The sequence below is a fragment of the Betta splendens genome, chromosome 2 (genome assembly GCF_900634795.4).
Source record: "Betta splendens chromosome 2, fBetSpl5.4, whole genome shotgun sequence".
NCBI classification, from domain to species: Eukaryota; Metazoa; Chordata; class Actinopteri; order Anabantiformes; family Osphronemidae; genus Betta; species Betta splendens.
This window is the reverse complement of record NC_040882.2, coordinates 26756396-26775702: the sequence shown is the minus strand read 5'-3', so window position 1 is coordinate 26775702 and position 19307 is coordinate 26756396. Positions and strand designations below refer to the sequence as shown.

General features: G+C 44.2%; 3 protein-coding genes across 3 annotated transcripts; 1 reads left to right on the top strand and 2 right to left on the bottom strand.

Annotated features, from left to right (window-relative positions):
- Nucleotides 1-2047: 2047 nt before the first annotated feature.
- Nucleotides 2048-8964, top strand: LOC114869175 (acidic leucine-rich nuclear phosphoprotein 32 family member B-like). Its single transcript, XM_029173140.3, has 7 exons — nt 2048-2215; nt 4703-4852; nt 5412-5534; nt 5796-5976; nt 6367-6461; nt 6814-6880; nt 7824-8964. Exons 1-7 carry the CDS (start codon nt 2162-2164, stop codon nt 7892-7894), a joined length of 741 nt encoding a protein of 246 aa, XP_029028973.1. The 5' UTR covers nt 2048-2161; the 3' UTR covers nt 7895-8964.
- LOC114843631 (coronin-2B-like) lies at nt 8788-12183 on the bottom strand (the record flags this gene model as incomplete). Its single annotated transcript, XM_041073873.2, has 12 exons — nt 8788-9220; nt 9311-9379; nt 9449-9616; nt 9684-9844; nt 10058-10148; nt 10232-10347; nt 10635-10731; nt 10851-10955; nt 11051-11167; nt 11396-11596; nt 11812-11961; nt 12055-12183. Coding segments are annotated over 12 exons (1467 nt in total), but the record flags the coding sequence as incomplete, so codon positions are not given.
- Nucleotides 12184-12204: 21 nt separating this feature from the next.
- Nucleotides 12205-13601, bottom strand: LOC121202690 (coronin-2A-like). The gene is made up of 2 exons (XM_041073571.2): nt 13149-13601; nt 12205-12448 (listed from the first exon to the last, which is right to left on the bottom strand). Exons 1-2 carry the CDS (start codon nt 13170-13172, stop codon nt 12233-12235), a joined length of 240 nt encoding a protein of 79 aa, XP_040929505.1. The 5' UTR covers nt 13173-13601; the 3' UTR covers nt 12205-12232.
- Nucleotides 13602-19307: the final 5706 nt, after the last annotated feature.

The following is a 19307-nucleotide window of genomic DNA, read 5'->3' as shown; positions in this document are numbered from 1 at the left end:
AACATAGTGTCCTTTGGTGAGCTACATGTGTGTATGTGAGTATCTACACACCTTGTTGCTATGTATTGTATGTAATCATTTATTTATTTGTTAATTTATTTATTTATTTATTCAGTCGTCTTATTTATTGGTTCAGCACATGTGGCGTATTTGACGATTGCCAATACATTGACGTAAGACATAGAGGAGGTGGATGGAGGAGTTACTGGGGTTGGGTGGGTGGGGGGAGGGAGGGAGGGAGGGAGGAAAACCTAGCTGTGATACTAACTGTTGCTCTCCTCGTATTGGACGATGATATAATCTAAGACCACTGTATGTATAACTGCTTGTTGTGAAGATGAACTACAATGTAATGACAATAAAGAATTAACACTACTGACCTGTGGTGCACAGCGAGCCATAAATAACTGCAACATCACTCATCGTGATTTCTGCTGAAGCGTAGGGTGTTTTATTTTTCAATTTGTTATACAATTATATTTATAATTGAAGCTGATGATGTTTGCTTGTACTGCTTTGAAAAGATTTATTCAACTGTGTGATAGCTTTGGAAACTGCATTGAATGTTACTGTGAAATTAATCATGTGAGGACAGGTCACATAGCGGTATATGTCTGTATAATAAGATGCAGACAAACAGCTGCAGTTTACAATAGTCGTCCTGCACGTCCTTCAAGTTTTCTTCTGATTAAATCTGAACATTACCGCCAACATCTGCAAGTTGAGTCATGGCATCTGGACTGTTACTTCTGATGAGCTACTTGAATGAATAGTGAAATGTGAAAAACTAAGTTGAGATGCCATCAGTAAACTCAGAATTATGACAAACATTTCATATCAGCTTATCTACAGGTCCCAATATGTCAAAATGAGAACAATAATATGAGTTTCTCTCTTTTGTCTCCTAAACTGAACTAATATATAATGTAATCTATGCAGCTGCTGTAGAAATCAATAATATGGTAATGACAATAGTGATATTATAAATTATGAAGTAACTGCACAGTGACTTATTTGATGCTTCAGTTCCCCTGAAGCTTTAAAACATCCTGCTTAGAATAATTAGTTTTAGTGGTCTCTGGAGAATTTCACCTCTCACACATTGAATCCAAAGAAATCTATTTTAGCTGCAGGTGTAAATTCTGCAGACCCCTTTAATTAAAATGTCAGCATATCACTTATGATAAGGTTATCATAAATAAATTATTATAATATTTCTACATATATATATGTAACAGACGTGTGCTGCAGAAATTCTATTTAAATGCTGTTAAAATGACCGTGGAGCCACAGTTAAAATGACCGTGGAGCCAGTTAAAATGACCGTGGAGCCATGTTTACCTCCTGCTGCCCGTTTCCCTCCTTTTGCTGATTCAAGTGATCCTCAGAAAAAGTTAATACAAAATACTACATTGAAAGCACAACCTCATAGTTTATTAAATACAAATAATGACTCATTTTGCAGCCGTGGTGTATTATCAGTGCATATATAATACATGACAAATTTGATGTACTTATGTTATTTGAGAATGTATTTATATAAAACTGTTGCGCATTTGTTGACTTTGAATTTGTCAGGCAAAAACACTACATTTACAATGGTACGCAAACGCCGCAAACGGTTTGACCCACTTTAGAGCACGCCACAGCAACGTCTTGCAATCTATTAAGTTGGACGGAATGACATAGGTAAGTGCCGGAAGTACAATGTACCGCCTTCAAAGCAGTTTTTTACCCAGTACATCTAGTGTTGACAACTTTGCAAATATTCACAACAAAAGCCTGTTGCGTGTTAGATGCGGTTTTAAAAAGACACATTTAAATGTACTGTATTTTTTTTCCGTCTGTCATTTATTGTGAATCACGTTGTAGTGTCCTATTGGGTAAATTGATAAATGCCCAATGTAATTAGAGATATCAATTATTTTAAACCATACAAGCAAACAACACAAAAACCTGTTGTTGAGTTTATATATTTATTTGGCATAGTCTTTTCGCGTTTCCGCTTGAGTTTTATTTTGAAAATATCACCCGGAAGCCATACGTTTTTATTGTCGCTAATTTCACGCTGGTCCCTCGTGTTGACACAGAAGAGAAGATCGAGGAGAAACAATTTAACCGCGCTACAGAAACCCGACTTCAGGCCACGATCCAGCGGAAAATGGACATGAAGAAGAGAGTCTCCTTAGAACTGAGGCACCGGTCGCCGACAGAGGTGAGTTGTGTTTGTTCGGTTTGTCGGTGTAAACTTCACCGGTCGGAGACGGGGGCGAGCACATGGCAGAGCCTGAAACCTGCTAGAATGTCGGTGTAATGAACACAGCGCTATTTTTTACGACGGAGTTTAACTAATTTGTTCATATTTATATACTTAATTCACTATCTAAGGCTTAGGTGTATTCGTAAAGTCGACGAACCGCATGTTTTCATTACTGCGATGCAGCTGCTTCACGCATTTACTTGATTTTAATACTCACGTTCACGGTGTGTTTCTAACTAAAAAAATCAAACCTTTATATTATAAAAGAATTATATAAAAACGCATCAAAAAATACTTTTATTCGCCTCCTGCCCGGGCACACAATTGCACATCCGCTTCACTGGATCCGGCTAATATCTGGCGCCTTGTTATCTTTACCTTATCTAGCAGGTAGCTACGGTTAAACAAGACCTAACTAAACATGTTAGCTGCTTTACTCACCTTAAACCATTTTTGTTACTGTAATGGAATATTTGTTTAGATTCTTTACAGTGATACAATATTTAACGCTAGCAGGAAACAAACCACTCGTCATGTTATAACGTTCTTAATTTCGAGGCAGGAGACTATTATTTCTAGATTTACACGTCACTGCTGATGAATAATAACATACGCAGCTACAACGGAGAATTGTGCGTTCGTCAAACGTATAATGATTCAAGTAATATGTGCTAAAAAGTAGATATTGTTCTCGCTGCTCCAGAGATTAGTCGGGGCCCGTTTCCGTAACGTGCTACAGGCGCGTAGCCGAGGCGAGCTGGCGCTAACTCGCTGGAGCGGCTCCTTCGTGGGCCCCGGTTCCGCTGAACGCTCCTGGATGCGAGGAAACCGCTGCACAGCAGATAGTTGTCAGTCCTGCTGATTTGTGTACTCCTAAACAGAAGTTATGAAATAGATTCGAGCGGCTACCGGACTGCTAGCAGTGAGCTAACTTAGCAGCATCACGTGTGTGCGGAGTTTACAAACAGACGCTCCAGGATTCGTCCCAACACGAAGCCACGCTCCCTTTCCTCCAAACACGTCTCCTCACATTTGGTCCCGGATCCGTCCCAACATGAAACCACACTATTCTGAGTAACAGACTCGGGCACTGATTAATTACATTTTCACTGTGTAAAACACGTGTTTCCTACGGGCTTCACATTCAAGAAGAAGGGGGATTACACGCGATGACTCATTAAAATCCCTTGATGAATGAATTATTGAACTGTAACATCACTCTTACTAGTAGTTTTGCATTGTGAGAAGATAATTCAGTACAAGTACTGACACTATTCAAAGTAGGTTTAAGGCAGCACAGAAGTATATTAGATATTAGTAATGGTATAATAAGAGGCCAATATTTTTATATGGATAAATATTTCACATGAAATTAATCTGATAAATGTATCTAACTCAATAATTAAAAAATAAATGTAATCACTGGCAGCTTGTACTTTTCGATCATTAGTTGCTCAAACATGTAAATGTCTCACTCTGTTTCTAAACCTCTGGGGAAACACTGTGGGGGAAATACCTTGACTTTACGCTGCTGCAACTGTGGGTTTCACCTCGTTCCCTTCACTCATTAGGAGCGTGTTGCTGCAAAGACTTGATGTTTAAATGCAGCCTGCAGGACTCACTGCTGTCTGTCGTGACTGTTTGAGTGTGTAAGAATCAAACCACCGTTATCAAATGAAGAAATTAGTCAATTTAACAAGCAAATGGGCAGAAATGCACCAAATAAAAAAGGGGGAAGCTGCTTGAAAAGTTTAAACCGGGTCAATTGTGCCAAAACACATTCTAATCAAATCATTCTTTGTACCATCACCACCTTCAAAGATAAACTCCTGTAGAAAGTTCTTTTGATCCGTGACGTCACAGATCAAAATCGGTGTGGTTTTCCAAATTGGCTGCTATGTCACACTGGTTTCACAACTGCTTCTTGAAGTTGCAGTTTGAAAGTGATCAGATCATAATACGTTAATGAGAATATTTTCTAACAAACCCACAGATTTGAGCACTGTATCGTTTTCTCCAGCAGATGTCACTGTTGTGCATTCAAAGAGTGGTTGTACATCAAGCATTTAAAATACAAAGCTTTCATACTTTTAAAAGTTTTAGTAATTCTAAAACAAACATCTAGAGTGACTGTCCAATAAATATGAACACAGGACGTCTAAAAGCCTACTAATACGCACATCTTCACATTGTGTTACTGTAACTTTGAGATAATTCATCCTAATTCTAATTTGTCCTCAAATGCAGAGAAGAGAAAACATGTAACACATTTTTAAAGGTAATGAAAAATTGTAATGTTTGTTCTTCATCTACTTCACCTGCAGATTTTATGTCAAGGTTTGCTCTCTATATAATATCTCTTTCCTGCCATGTTGCCTCTGGTGCTGATTTGACTGAATTGTATAAATGAAGCCACCAGACTAAACCCCCCCCCCCCTTCAGGTCACAGAGCTGGTTCTGGACAACTGTCGCTCCAGTGAGGGAAAGATCGAAGGCATCACAGAAGAGTTCTCCAACCTGGAGCTGCTGAGTCTCATCAACGTCGGCCTGACCAGCGTAGCAGACGTCCCCAAACTGGACAAACTCAAAAAGGTAATGGAGACAAACGCTGCCACGAGTTTTTATCACGTTAGTTAACCTGCTCAGACAGGTTTTTCATCTACAAGTCTGTCCTCAACCCAGTTGAGGCATCAATCTAAACATGTGTAATGACTGTGTACTTTAGTAGACAAAAATGACACAATCTGTTACACAATAACACACCTTTTAGATCTTTTCCTGGTAATTTGTATGTAATGTAAATGTAAGAATTTCCAGGCTAAAAAGTGCACCTGACTTTAAGTCGTACCCATTAGATTTAAATTATTATTATTAATTTTTTTTAACTTGGTTGCCCCAGGTGTCCACCTCGTGACGGGAGATATTTACACAAAGATTTTATAACCTTTAACTACTAATGGTAAACTACCTGTAATACGGCTGTTTACAATTAAAAATTAAAAGTTCTGAACACTGAATGTTCAAGCATCGAAAATGAAATGTGTTCAACTTACTGGGATTTAACCAGCACGATTTTTTGTTAATGTGCTTTTTTATGTAAACTCAAATAAAGCAATTAAGCAGCTCGTGAATGTTCGTTCTCCCTCTGCAGTTGGAGCTGAGTGACAACAGGATATCAGGGGGTCTAGAGGTCCTGGCAGAGCGGCTGGTGAATCTAACGCACCTTAACCTCAGCGGCAACAAGTTCAAAGACATCAGCACACTGGAGCCGCTGGTGGGTTGAGCTCTGATTTACAACAACTATTTATCTGCTTAAACGGGTCGTTTTGCTTTAGAAATATGTTTGTGCAACTAGATTTCTATTCATGCCTTAGATTGTCTTTATTTTTGACAGCTTCTATCAAGTTTAGACTCTAGTTGGGGAAATGCACAAAACCCATTGTCTCAGTTCTTTGATTAAAATCTTTTTTGAATTACTTCAGAATTGAGAAGAACCAGAAAAGCCATGTAATAGTTACTTTTGTTTGATCTCCAGAAAAAGTTGCCCCAGCTGAAGAGCCTGGACCTGTTTAACTGCGAGGTGACCAACCTGGCCGACTACAGGGAGTCCATCTTCAAGCTCCTGCCCCAGCTCACCTACCTGGATGGCTACGACATCGACGACTGCGAGGCGTCCGACTCAGATGGAGAAGGTGACGGAGTGGAGGATGAAGAAGGTGAGTGTTTGTTGATGTGAGCGGTGGCTGTAAACGCGGCTCTGATTATTGTGACTTGGGGGAAAAGAGAACTGAAACCCAGTAAATGTCCTTAAAAACTAATCTGCAATTTTATGGTGAGGAAATATATTAAAATGTACCTTTTTATATTTCATATATATCATTTATATTATGTGTGTGTATATAATGTATGTAGTATGTGAGAGAGTGCAGTAGTGTGTTTGTTTTATATATAATGTTTCGGGTTAGAGCAAACGTAATTTTGTTACCTTGTATGTCTGGAACTGCATCTTGACTTTGACTTGAGTCAAAGGAGTCGGAGGAAGAGGTTCATTCAGTTTAGGAGGAGGAACTTGTTTTCTGACCCTGATTATGTTGTTTGTGTTCCAGAGGGTGAATCCGAGGACTTTGAGGAGGAAGAAGACGAAGATGAGGAGGACGTAGTGGCAGAAGACGATGACGATGATGACAGCGGGGATGACGAGGTGTGTTTTTAAGCTTAAACAGGTTTCAGGGAAGATGTGACCACTGTTTGCTTAAATGTCTTGCAAAGTTTCTAATTCAGTGTTCAAGGCATAATTTAGTTAAAATATTAAAGTAAATCTTTTTTTCACAGTGACCTTTCTTTTTGTAATCATTTTACAAATTATTTTATAACTAATAGGTTAAACATTAGTTTTACATGATCAAGCTCTGGTGTTGTCAAGGAGTTGTGTAGCTGTTGGTGTTCCAGCAGAGGGCGCTGTAACACAACACACCTTTAGTGAGAATCCATAGTTCTGGTCTGGGATCTACTTTGAAGACCTTTTTTATCAATTTTTTTATATTTCTTTGCAGGATGGAGAAGTGAATGGAGATGTGGACAGTGAGGAAGATGAAGAGGACGATGATGAGGAAGATGATGGTAAGTAACGATGTATATCAACGGTGTAAAAACTAATTATTGTCATGTTTTAATGATGAAAAGAGTTTAACATCAGGAATTAAGATCCTGATATTTTGAGGACAGGATTAAGGGTTACGTCACAAAGCTGAACTATACAGAGCAGTGGTCCCCACCCCCAGGCTGTGACTTAACTCTCATTATTTCTGTTTTATTTATAGTGTAAATCTAAACAATGTTTATTTTAAATTATTGGATTTTGCTAAATCCATCTACGACTCACTCTTGATGCATGTGAAGACTCCTGCCTCTGTCACCTTCGTAAGTGGCTGCTCCGACCGGTAACAAGTTACTGCTAAAGTGAAGCCTCCAAGCTAGCGGCAAACGTCTTTGGCCCTTTTCCAGAGTGCAAAGATACTTTCCAGTGAGGAGACAGAAGAGCCTATGACTACAAAGAAAAGGAAAACAGCTGCTTTTAGCAGAAATTACCAGGAGTCCAACTTAAAACATGGACTCGTTCCTACGCACACGTCTGCTCTGTGTAATATGCAGGGACCGGCTCTGACTAGCAATGTAGCTGCTCCGCCACTTGAAGAGCAAGCGTTCTACATGTTACGAGGCGCTGCTAATATAATAAAATAATAATTATAATAAAATAAAATAAAAGTTGCATACACAGTGGAGTCACATTTATTATGTTTAAAAAATGGGAGGTTTTATTTATTTTATTTTGTTGCATATTTCCACTCAGTGAAAACATTGTGACATTAAACAAGCAAAAAAGGTTGGATCCGCTGATAGAGAACAAGCAACAAGTTAAAATCCAGATGCGTTAGTTTCATGTACAGAAACCAGGTTGTTTGTCTTTGTGTATATTGGGTTGTTATCATTAAACAAAATATTTCATTTATGATCAGTTCCAGTTTTTCATACTGGTCATTGTGTTCTACATTTCTTTCTACAGAGGACACGTCTCCAACCAAAGGAGAAAAGAGGAAGAGGGAAGATGAGGATGAGGATGATGATGATGAATGAGGACCTACTTAGACCCTGTCAACCCCCCTGACCCCTGCACCCCGCCCTCTCCCCATCGGCACCTGTGGGCTGCGTCCCATTTCTGACACTGGTCTCTCCCTCTGCTGATTTGTCTGCTCCCTCTGACAAAACACCTTCTGTTGTTTTTGTTTTTTGTAAACATTTCCCCCCTCTGATTTACACAAGTTTTGTCCCAGTCCTCAGCTGTGTTGACTGTTAATTGGGTCTATGAACCATTGGAAAGCTGTGAAAATACCACAGATTTGACCAAAGGCATCAACAATCTGTGAAACAACCTATGACAAGCATAACTTACACTTTAGCAGCTGAAGCCAGAGGCTGTTAGTTATTTCTAACTGTTGATTACATGAACTGAGGATCCAGTCTGGGAACAGATGACCTTCCAGACTGGAACCTGAGCCCTCAGAGCTAATGTGAGGACATGAGCCAGCCCAGCGTGGCTCAAAGCCGGTTAACTTCACCCTGCTAAACGTGCTCTATTGGAAACGTGGGTTTGTCCAATTTACAAACCCTCATCAGTCATGAGAAGCTCAGGGTTCCGTGTGACAGGATGCTGTTTCTGAACTGAACTGTTTGATCAAAACATAAGCAAGAAAAGTTTGCAGTTTGTCATGTTTTTTTCTGCTGAAAATTGAGTAAAACACCATTTAACAAACAAACAAGTGTAAATGAGAACAACAAAATGTTGGTGTATTGCTTTTCCGTCGTGTCTCTGGGGCTGAGCAGCAGCTCTGTCGGCCCGGACCCCCTCCGTGACCCCTCCTCGTCCCGTTCCCCGAGGCCGAGCGCTCAGGGTAAACCGTGTTCTCTCTTTTTTTTGCCAACAGAGCTTTTTAAGAGAAATATTTTTTCAAAGAAATGGTTTTTGTTTATTGTTGTGTGGCTGTTTGGGGACTCTGTCTCTCTGTCTCTGCCTCTTTTCATTTCCTTGATGAGAGATCGGTTGTTCCTTTACACTTACACTGACTGGTAGTTAATTTTTTTTTTACTTTCTGTAAGTTAAAGGCAAAACATAAAAAGGACGTTGTAAATAAAATCTTAACATTTTCCTCCTGGCGTGTCCCCTCCACTTTTGTTCAGCCCGACGTTTGTGCTGCATTTTCCATCTGCATCTTGTATCTGTAGCAGTTGAGGTTCAGGCTGAATGAGGAGATGGGATATTGACTGTCTGCTCCTCACATTCTGAGCCTTTAGCTCGTGCTTGGCTGAACGTTCCTGTTGGTGGTGGGAGCTGTGCTTGAGTCAGAAGGTGGCCCTCATGTTCCTGGTGTTCTTGACCTCCAGCTCCAGCTGAGTGATCCTCACCTGAGGAGCAAAGCGCACTGATCCTGTGGCCGTCAGATATTTGGTGTTCGGTCATGTGGCTTTGACGTGTGATTGGGTTTGAATACTAACTTGTTTCTGGTCGAGCTCTTCCCTCAGGCCTCTGATCTCGTCTTGTTGCCGGTAAAAAGCTTCGAGGAGCTGAAACAAATGAAAGGATTGTTGGTCTAGAGAAGAAGAGGCCTCAGACCTGCGGCGTTCCTGCGTCACCTCTCGGCCGGCGCTGGGCGGCGCCCGCTCCGCGGGCTCGCAGCAGTGTGGGGTGCAGCAGTAGGTCCACAGAGGGACGCGGGTGTCGTCCGGCTGCCACACCGACGGGTCGCCCCAGTCTCTGGGGTACTTGGCGTCCTGGTAGGCCAGCTGCTCCTGGATGAAAGCCTGAGGAGGCGATCGGCAGCTTTAGACTCAGCAGCGTTACTGCAGCTCTGAAGGTCTGATGCTGTACCTCCTCCATGAGGATCAGGTTGGACCTGGTGACGGCACCAACAGCTGGACGCGTCTGGAACCGCAGGGAGCTCCGCTGCCTCGCGACCCCCTTCTCAGCGGGGGTTTCTGGGTAGGGGTTGGTCACTTCGCTCCCGGGCTTCAGAGACATCAGAACCGGTCCTGATGGTGAGTAAAGGATGAGTGGTTGGTGAAACTAGAGGCACGGCTCCAGTGGAGTCCAACACTGGTTCTCCAGAGCCACAGTCCAGCTTGTACTCGCTGGGTCACTAGGCTCAGTGAGGGCACGGTTTAGGCACAGGTGGGCGACATGCAGGTCTGTGGCTCTGGAGAACCCCCAGTGTCTGTCGGCCATCTTGGCTCCAATGCACTGACCCCTGTTGATCCCTGACAGCCACTCCTGAGCCGTCATGGCTGCCTGGTTTCCAGCTGTCATCGGGTACAAGTCCTCTTGGAAAATACCAGGCTGTAAAGACAAAGACCTCAGCTGCTTGGGTTCTTCACCTTCTGTTCACCACGTATGAAATGCAGTGAACTGGATCATCTAACCTCCTTTCGTGGCACGATCATCGACAGCGGTTCCACGAGGTCTTTGACGGTGATCAGACGGTAAAACCTGAAAACCTCGCAGGCGCCAAAGTCCAGGCCTCGTTTTGGCATCACTCCTGAAGTGAGGTGAGTTAGAGGTTTAGTTTGGGCTTGAGGTCAGCAATGATGAACTAGAGCAGTGTGATCTCCCTTCATCAGCAAATCATGAATAAACAGTAACATAATTAACAGGTGTGTTCTGCATGTCTAAAGGGGTCACGTTGTGCCACTGGTTTCTCTGTAGATGTAATTCATTGTTGATAGTTGGTAAAGTGACTTTTCTGGCCTCGTTCCCTTAAAGGGGTCCAGTTCGTTATGCTGAAGCTGAACCTGAGGCCCGTTGAGCCCTCGACGCTGCTCTCACCCAGTCCTTTGTGTGGCAGCGCAGACCGGTGCTCCCTCAGGAAGCTGATGTACGGTTTCTCAGCGCTCAGCTCGTAGAACCTGATGTTCCCGTCACCCTAGAACAACAGAGGTTCAGGAAGACGAGCCTGACCTGCTGGGCTCAAATGTGTCGACAGGTTCTGTTGGTCCCAGGTGAGGACGTGACTCTACAGTAACCAGGTGTTTGCTGCGTCACCTTTCCAGACAGGTAGAGCATGTGTGTGTCTGGGTCGTAGAACGGGAACAGGACTCCTGCTGAGCCGTCCAGAACCTCCTCATAGAGCGGCTCCGACAGGTCGTCCTGCACAAACACACGTCAAACCGGGTCAAGATCCGGGTTCTGGCAGGAACAGAAGGACTGGCAGTGAGCTCCAGCATAGTTCTGATGGTACTTACCGGGTCCCAGAGCATCATCTGTCTGTGGTTCCAGGCTGAGCTCCCTGTGGACAGCAGCATTCCCAGCCCACTGATGTATAAAACCTTAGTGGCCCTGTGTGACCTGCTGCTGGACACCTGCAGGAACAGAAGCCCGTTTACCACAAGACGTCTGCAGCAGAACCACCAGCCTGGACGACGAGGCCAGTGGAAAATAGCAGGAGAAAAGACAGAACATGATCGAAAGGGAAATTTAAGGTCCGATTTCAGGACAGGGACTAAATATCTGCCGCCAGCAGCCTCGGTTTGACTTTTATTTGCATCGAGGCCTTCAGATCTGATCAGAGCTGGTGTCATAAACCAAACCTGTAGAACCTTTCCCGTCCGGGGGTCCAGGACTCGGACCCGTCGGTCTCTGGAAGTGACGGCCAGCCTGCTGCCGTCGCCGTTGAAGCTGACGGACAGCAGCAGCATCTCTGGAGGGAAACGGCGGTGGACGGGCGTCAGGATCACACGGACCGGACACCTGATCACTGCACCGTCCCCGGACACGTCCCAGAGCAGAACCTGGGCCGAAGGAGGTCAGTGAGTAGACGAAACCCAGGGGAGCAAATAGTCACAGTTCTATGAAAGCAGACTGTGTGGAGTCATTCGACATTGTAAAATAATGTGATTAAAACAAACAATAACAAAAGTTGTAGGTAATATTCCAATTGATTCAGTTCGTGTTATCAGTCAAGCCGATGTTGAGTGGCGGCGCCACTGACCAACCAGCTCCTGACCTTGTAGTCGTAGGCGGAGCTAAGCAGCAGGTTCTCAGCGGTCGGATGCCACTCGATGAGCCCCACCCTCCTGGAGTGACCCGTCAGCGTCTTCCTGGCCCTCGTCAGGTTCTGCTGGACTCCACAGACTGGGACGTCCCAGATCTTCACCTGGGCCCCAGGACAGAAGCAGTGCTTGTATGACTTCACTGTGGATGGGACTTTACTGCATGAACAGAAACAGAGGGGGAGGTCGGCGCCTACAGTGCAGTCCTCTGAACATGAGGCGATGCAGTGGTCATCGAACGGGTTCCACTTCACGTCCAGGACTCTGCCGGTGTGGCCGCACACCCTGGGGTGCTGAGGGTCCACCCTGCCGGTCTGAGGCACACACGTCTCACCTCGTGGCTCTAGCTTTTAAATGATGAATGATGAAGGTGGATTAACTGCTGTAACATACGTGATGGATGGGCAGGATCACGAAGGAGCCGCCCCCCGAGCACTCGGTCACCACGGCGACGAAGCAGGGGTTGGCTGCGCAGTAGTGGTTGTCATGGACACTGTGAGTGATCGGTACTCCATCGTAGCTGTGCTCCTTAGAGGCCGACTTTCCAAAGACGTGGCGGAACTTGGAGCAGAAGGAGGAACGCCAGCACATCTGGACGGGAAGGAGCACGGAACGTTCAAATGAGGTTCCTTTGATCTGAGCATGAAGGTAGAACGACTGCAGAGCTGAGGCGCTGACACGGAAGAAGCCTCAGGACAGCGTGGTGGAAACAGAGCAGCTGCATTCTCTGCTCTAATCAATAATGCAATCAGTCATTACTGGCTTTCATAATCCATCAATAATAAATCGTTCCTTCAATAAGAAAACGTCTTAATCATTCATAAACACACTGACTCCAGAACAGCGTGCAGGTCTCATTAAAGATGCATGTGACAAAGTTTCTTACAGTTTGACCTTTGACCTTTGACGGTGAAGATCAGTTTACTGTAGAGGGATGAGGAGACAGTGAAGGAAAAGACATGTGAACGCGAGGAGACGACTGGAATCATCCATCGATGGGACACAAAGATCAGCGATTATAACTAAACGAATGAACGGGACAAATAAACATCAGCTGATTGAACCACAGTGAAGGTTTGATCAGTGAACGTGTGACTGCAGCTCTAGAATCTATTCAGCAACATTTCAGCTCCTCGTTTACCTGCATCTGCTCACAGATCAAACTGAGCTCCTCAAACCTCCCCTTCATCTGATGATGAATCAGGAGCAGCGTCTTTAGTGCATCACAGGTTTAGTCTAATGCCATTTTCTATGACTTTACAACTTTATAACACATGAAACGATTTCTTACCTCAGACACAGTCTTAGAATCCATCGGTCGTCTTCCAGTCCAGGAAACTGTTTCACTCAGACACCGTGATGATTTCAGATCTGATAGATAACTACAAAGTACTGCAGTAGTACTGAGTAGTACTGTAGTAGTGTTACTCCAGTGCGGCGTCTCCGTCCTGCTGGTTTCTGGCTGCCTCCTCGTCCTCCTCGTCCTCCTTCCTACATGTGTGTCTGTCCTGATCCATGACGTCTAATCTCTGCTACTGCATTAGCCCAGTTCTTCATGCGTCACTGCACACACACAAACATCCCTCTGCATTTGATACTAGTGTCACTCACACACACACACACACGCACACACACACTGGTTCTCACTGTCGCCTCTAACCTTTTTTTGTCAGGAAGGTTCCTATCTTTCATATCTGTCTCTTGTTTATCTCCTGCTGTTGTGTTTGAGGCACATGGACGTCGCCCTTTTATTGGTACTGACCCACGGCCCCCTGGTGTTACCCAAACCCAGACCCAGGTGGTTCTCCAGTGCTTGTGGTGACCATCGATCAGACATGTCTGGGAGCTCTGACTGGAGGCGCCGTGGTCTCACCTCTGATGACGTCCTGCTCTTCTCCTCCACAGTAACTGACAGACAGGCGGACACGTCAAAGAGAAGCCGTTCACAGGCTGCTGCTGCTGCTGCGTTCACTCTGGGCAGAGGGATGGCTAAAATAAATAGTAGTATTTAGCATTGTTTATGCTAAATCATATTTAATACTGTAGCTCCAGTTTAGAAAATGTTCAAACTTACAACACAGTGCAACAAAACCCACTAGACCAGGGGTTGTTTCACACTTTAATAGTGATGATTGTTTCTTCTCTCAGAGTGTGAGACCATGACTCCTGTAAAGACGTGTTTCCTGCTGCTACTAGCAGTAAATTCTGTTTGGGCAACAATGAACATAATAAATAATAATAAATATTTATTGCATCACACAGATTCAATGTCACCACAGTCCCACTGACTGACAGCTTTAACTTTTACAGCTTGAAGACATGGGCACAGACAAAAACATGGAAGACAATGATATTAAGGCTGAGTACAAGAACCAGGCTGGTGACAAAGATTATAAAGATGCTACTGCATACGACAAGGGCCATTTACTTCCATCTTCTAATGCAAAAAGTCAAGATGACAAAACCTCAACATCAACTCTGACAAACGCTGTTCCACAAGTTCGATCTTTCAACCAAGGCAGCTGGGCCAGAATGGAGAAATGTGTCAAATGTGTCATGGAAAAATTCTGTGTTAACAGTAATAAAGTTATTGAAGGCTACGTAATTACTGGAGCAAAGCCCGGCAACAGTGAACCAATGAACAAGAGGGTAAATGTACCTTCACTGCTCTGGTCGGCGTTCTGCTGTTACAGTAACAACAAGTGGATAGCGAGCGCGTACTGGGGAGAAAATGTTAAAGATGGAGCTGATGATACAATTCTACCCACAAACACATTAACACAACTCTATGATCAGCTGAAGGATGGAGACAAACGTTTTGAAGCATTTCCAGGATCAAGTTGTCCACTGGTTGAAACTGTTTATGATCTTTACTCTCAAGTGAAAAACGACTGTGATTGTGTTAAAAAACAAAAAGTTGATTATTTCTACAGCAACAACCCATCATCTATGCTGAGCCAGGCTAAACTGAAGCCTGCAACAGCAGATTTCTCAATAAAACCTGTGAAGACAACTAACTGTCTGCTTCTGTGAATAACCGTTCCAAATCAATCATAAAAGTCCCTAAATGACAAATCATTGTCATTGTAAAGGCTCATAGGGGACGAGCAGCTCTGATAAATAAAATGGGCTAAAACCAATAAGAGTTTTGAAGACCAGTAAAAGAATCTTAAAATGAATTCTAAAACACACAGGCAGCGATGGAGCGATGTCTTCTCTTTCTGGTCCTTGTCAGTTCTCTGGCTGCTGAGTTTTGTAGCTATAACTGACCAATGTTCTTCTTGGGGAAACCACAAAGAAGAGCATGGTATTAGTCAATTCTACTGGAAATAAACCATGCATAAGAGTCTGTGTGATATTTTACGGTTCTGCTGCAAATAATCATTTGTTCTAAACATATTTAGTGGTGAATTATCAGGTTACTTCTCCCCCACTTTGTTTTTAGCTTTTTAGTTTCTTCATTTCTCCATAGTGTTATTGTATTTGACTTTCCTTTGTTTTATTGGGGCTACAGTGTGAAGAATAGTTTTACTCTTAAAACCATCTACCATAAAATCACAGGAAGAAGGTAAAATGCCAGCTGGTTTTCTGGTGGTGAGGTTTCGACGACTGTAGCTGCTCCAACAGTACCAATCAATGTCTCAGTTATAAACATACAGTCAATATTATGATCTGGAATTATTGCATTAATAACAAAAGACCTATTTACAATGGATCTAAAATTTTAAAGTGTCATGTTGTATGTATATGTACCTTAGATTGTTAACATTAACTCCGCTTAGACAATTGGTGATGTGTCTTTTGGTGATTATGGTTGGAATGATGGCGTGTGTGAGTGAGTGTCAATGTCCAGTTCGTCCAAAGTCTTTTTCTTCAGATATTTATTTACGCATGCCAGCCACTTCGCCTTGACTTTGCTGTAACAGCAGAATTAAGTTGTTTATTTTAGAGTATTCAGAGTAAAGCTGTTTCTCTAATTGTTACTACCTCTTATCCAGAAAGAGGTAGCTCAGAGTTACAGAGAAAACCACATCAAGGGAACTGTTTCAATACTTTTCATCTACTGAAAAAGAGAAGTTTACTGTGACTCTGCATTAGGCTGATCAACAGATCTGCACTGAACCATGTTTGTGTGTGTGTCTGTCAATTTGACAGAGAGCTGAACCATTAGTTTTACTTAGACAGTATGGAGTCAATGTAGGGTCACAATTGATTTGTGCATGCGTAATATCTAAATAAATAGATAAATGAACTACATTATAATGGCAGCGTTACTGGAACGTACCCACCTTAACTCCAGCTGCATCGTAACATAGCATGGCATTGCTAATAGACTGTCGGCTCACACGCTGCATTAACAGAAACAGAAACACCAGTTTAACGTTCACGCACCTCCGCAAATCACGAGAGTAACGTCACACTTCATACACATGAATAAGAGCTGTCTTGTCTGTCTGATCATTAAATATAACACATTATATTACATGTAAATTTTGCCATGATTTGCGCCCAATTTTAAAGGCCCAACTTATATACGTTAGCATGGTATAGCCCCACTAAGTCTACAGGCACAAATCTGGTTATGCACACAGAGATCTATTGTGACCCTAAACTGACTCCATAAGACTGTATCAATCTATCCATACACTGTATCTATACTGTTAACGTGAAGAGTCAAAGGTTCCGTTATACATTAGATGAAACAATTTTTGTGCATAAAGTCAAAAAACAAACAATATTAGTAAAGATTATTTATCTGGGGGAAATAAATATTTGCTTCTCCAGCAGGCTAAGCTTAGTCACATGATGATATCCATATCCAGTGTCCATATATCATAGCTCACTGGATAGCTCAATTGGTAAAGTCGCAGGACTTGTATATGGGTGTTCCCCGGTTCGGGTTATGGCGAATAAGCATCCAGTGTGGGTCCTTGGGCAAGACCCTTCAAGCTACCACCTACCTCATATCATGAGAGACAATGAACCACATGAGATACCGGCTCAGACATCTCCCGGTCTAACAAGGTCTGCGTCAGGTGTGAACCAGAGCACTACTGGAACAAGAAAGAAATGGCTAAGATGCGAGAACAAGGCTCTGTTAGAATGCTACTACTCAAGTGGAGTCAGGTCAGAGGGGAGGTTTCACCATCTCCCCAACCGGAAATTGGGTATGAAGCCCCAATGAGCACAGATACGCTGAGCGAGGCAGCGACTGACCTGAAAGATAAGATCATGGCGAGATTGAACAGGCAACCCCGAACCCCACTACAACGACAAAGTCTCATGGAAGATGTGAATGCAGCATTGAGAGTGATCCCTACCACAACAATCACAGAAACCAATGAGCTGATATACGAATAAACCGGCTGTTCGCAACACAACCCGTGAAAGTGTACTCTCAATGGCAGGGTAATAACAGCAGAGCAGACCCACCAAGGCTCGAGACTGAACAGTACTGGAAGGGTATATGGGAAAGGGAGGCATCACACAACACATGCACAGTGGCTGGTGGATCTGAGGGAAGATCACAGCAACCTCCCTGAACAGAATCCAGTGACTATCACAGTGGCAGACATCCAACAAAGAGTTTCAGGTATGAAAAACTGGACAGCACTCGGCCCTGACATGATTCATGCTCACTGGCTAAAGAAGTTTACTGCAATCCATGATCCAATCCACCTGGCAGCACAAATGAACCAGCTGCTAAGGGATGGGACTCACCCTGAATAGCTAACCGAAGGGCGAACGATCCTGATAATGAAGGATCCCTCAAAGGGTGCAGTCCCATCCAACTACCGGCCAATAACCTGCCTCTCCACAACATGGAAGCTCATGTCAGGCATCATCACAGCTAAGATAAGTGGGCACATGGGTCAATACGTGAGCAAAGCGCAGAAGGGCATTGGTAAGGATACCAGAGGAGCCAAACACCAACTCCTGGTAGACAGAACAGTCGCCCAAGACTGCAGAATGCGACACACCAACCTGTGCACAGCCTGGATCGACTACAAGAAAGCCTGTGACTCAATGCCACACACATGGATCACTGAATGCTTGGAGCTGTACAACATCAACATAACTCTAAGGGCCTTCATTGCAAACTCGATGAGGTTGTGGAGAACCACCCTTGAAGCCAATGGGAAGCCACTTGCCCAAGTATCCATCAAATGTGGCATATACCAAGGAGATGCACTATCCCCACTGCTGTTCTGCATAGGTCTGAACCCCCTCAGCCAAATAATAAACAAGACTGGCTATGGATACCGACTCCGGAACGGGGCCACCATAAGTCACCTCCTCTACATGGATGACATCAAGCTGTACGCCAAGAGGTCTCACTCCCAGAAGGAACAATAGCAGACATTGAGGACAATTACAAGTACCTTGGAATACCACAGGCAAACGGCAACCTTGAACAGGCAACACGGCAGGCCGGAGACCTACCCTCCCCACGAATGTGATCAAGCGAATGGTGTGGGTGCGAGAATGTATCTGAGAGTGCATTGGTTCACGTATGATTGACTAGTTTGTTGTGAGAGAGTCTATGGTGTGTGTGTGTGTTGATGTGATGATGTGTGTTGCACATGTGGATGGGTGTTTGCGTCTGTGTTTGTGTGAGTTGGTATGCGTGTGGTGCGGTTAAAATGTGGGGGGTCCGGTTTTCCGCCCGGGGTACGATGATCGTCTGCCTGGGTGGTCTCTTTTCTGCTGACCCCCACCAATTGCTGGCCTTGTGCTGCAGACCGCTGTGGCGCCAGGGGATGAGGCCGGGCCGATGGGGTCGGCCCCGCTCCGCTCATGTGGGGGTGGACTGGGGGCGGGCCCCACTCTGGGCGCGGGGGCATCTCCTGGCGGGCTCCCTACGGACCGTGGGTCTTCGGGCTCTACTCTTTCAGGCCGACCCTCCCGCCGGGGGGAGTGTTTGCCCCTGGTTCTCATGGGGCGGACAGCGTTGACCCCCGGTGGCCCACTCTGGCCTCGGGTGCTGTCTCTGTTGCTGCTGCAGCTCTGTGGGGGGCTCTGTGTGGGCGGCTTGGGTCGCAACACCTGCCCTCCTGGAACTGAAGGTGTGTGGGCTCCCTGGCTGCTGGGATTCCTTCCTCTGCTTGCTGGATGGGCGTAGTGGCGGAGCCCCTCACATCACCCTGGCTTCCACAAGTGGCACTGTTCATGCACCAACGTCTGCCTCACCCTTTGGGTGAATAATGTTAAGCTACAGCCTTACTAACCTTGTAGTGGGACACTTTCCAAATCCAACTGTAAGTATTATTGATACTTATCACTACCAATATGAATAATGTGTGAATATGGAATTTGTGGTGTTGTATGTCATGACTTTTATTAAGTAGTATGAGATATGTATAATAATGCACATATGTATGTATATTGTATGTATATGTTTGTATGAGTGTGTGCACATACCTTAGCACTATTATTGGTATTAGTATTA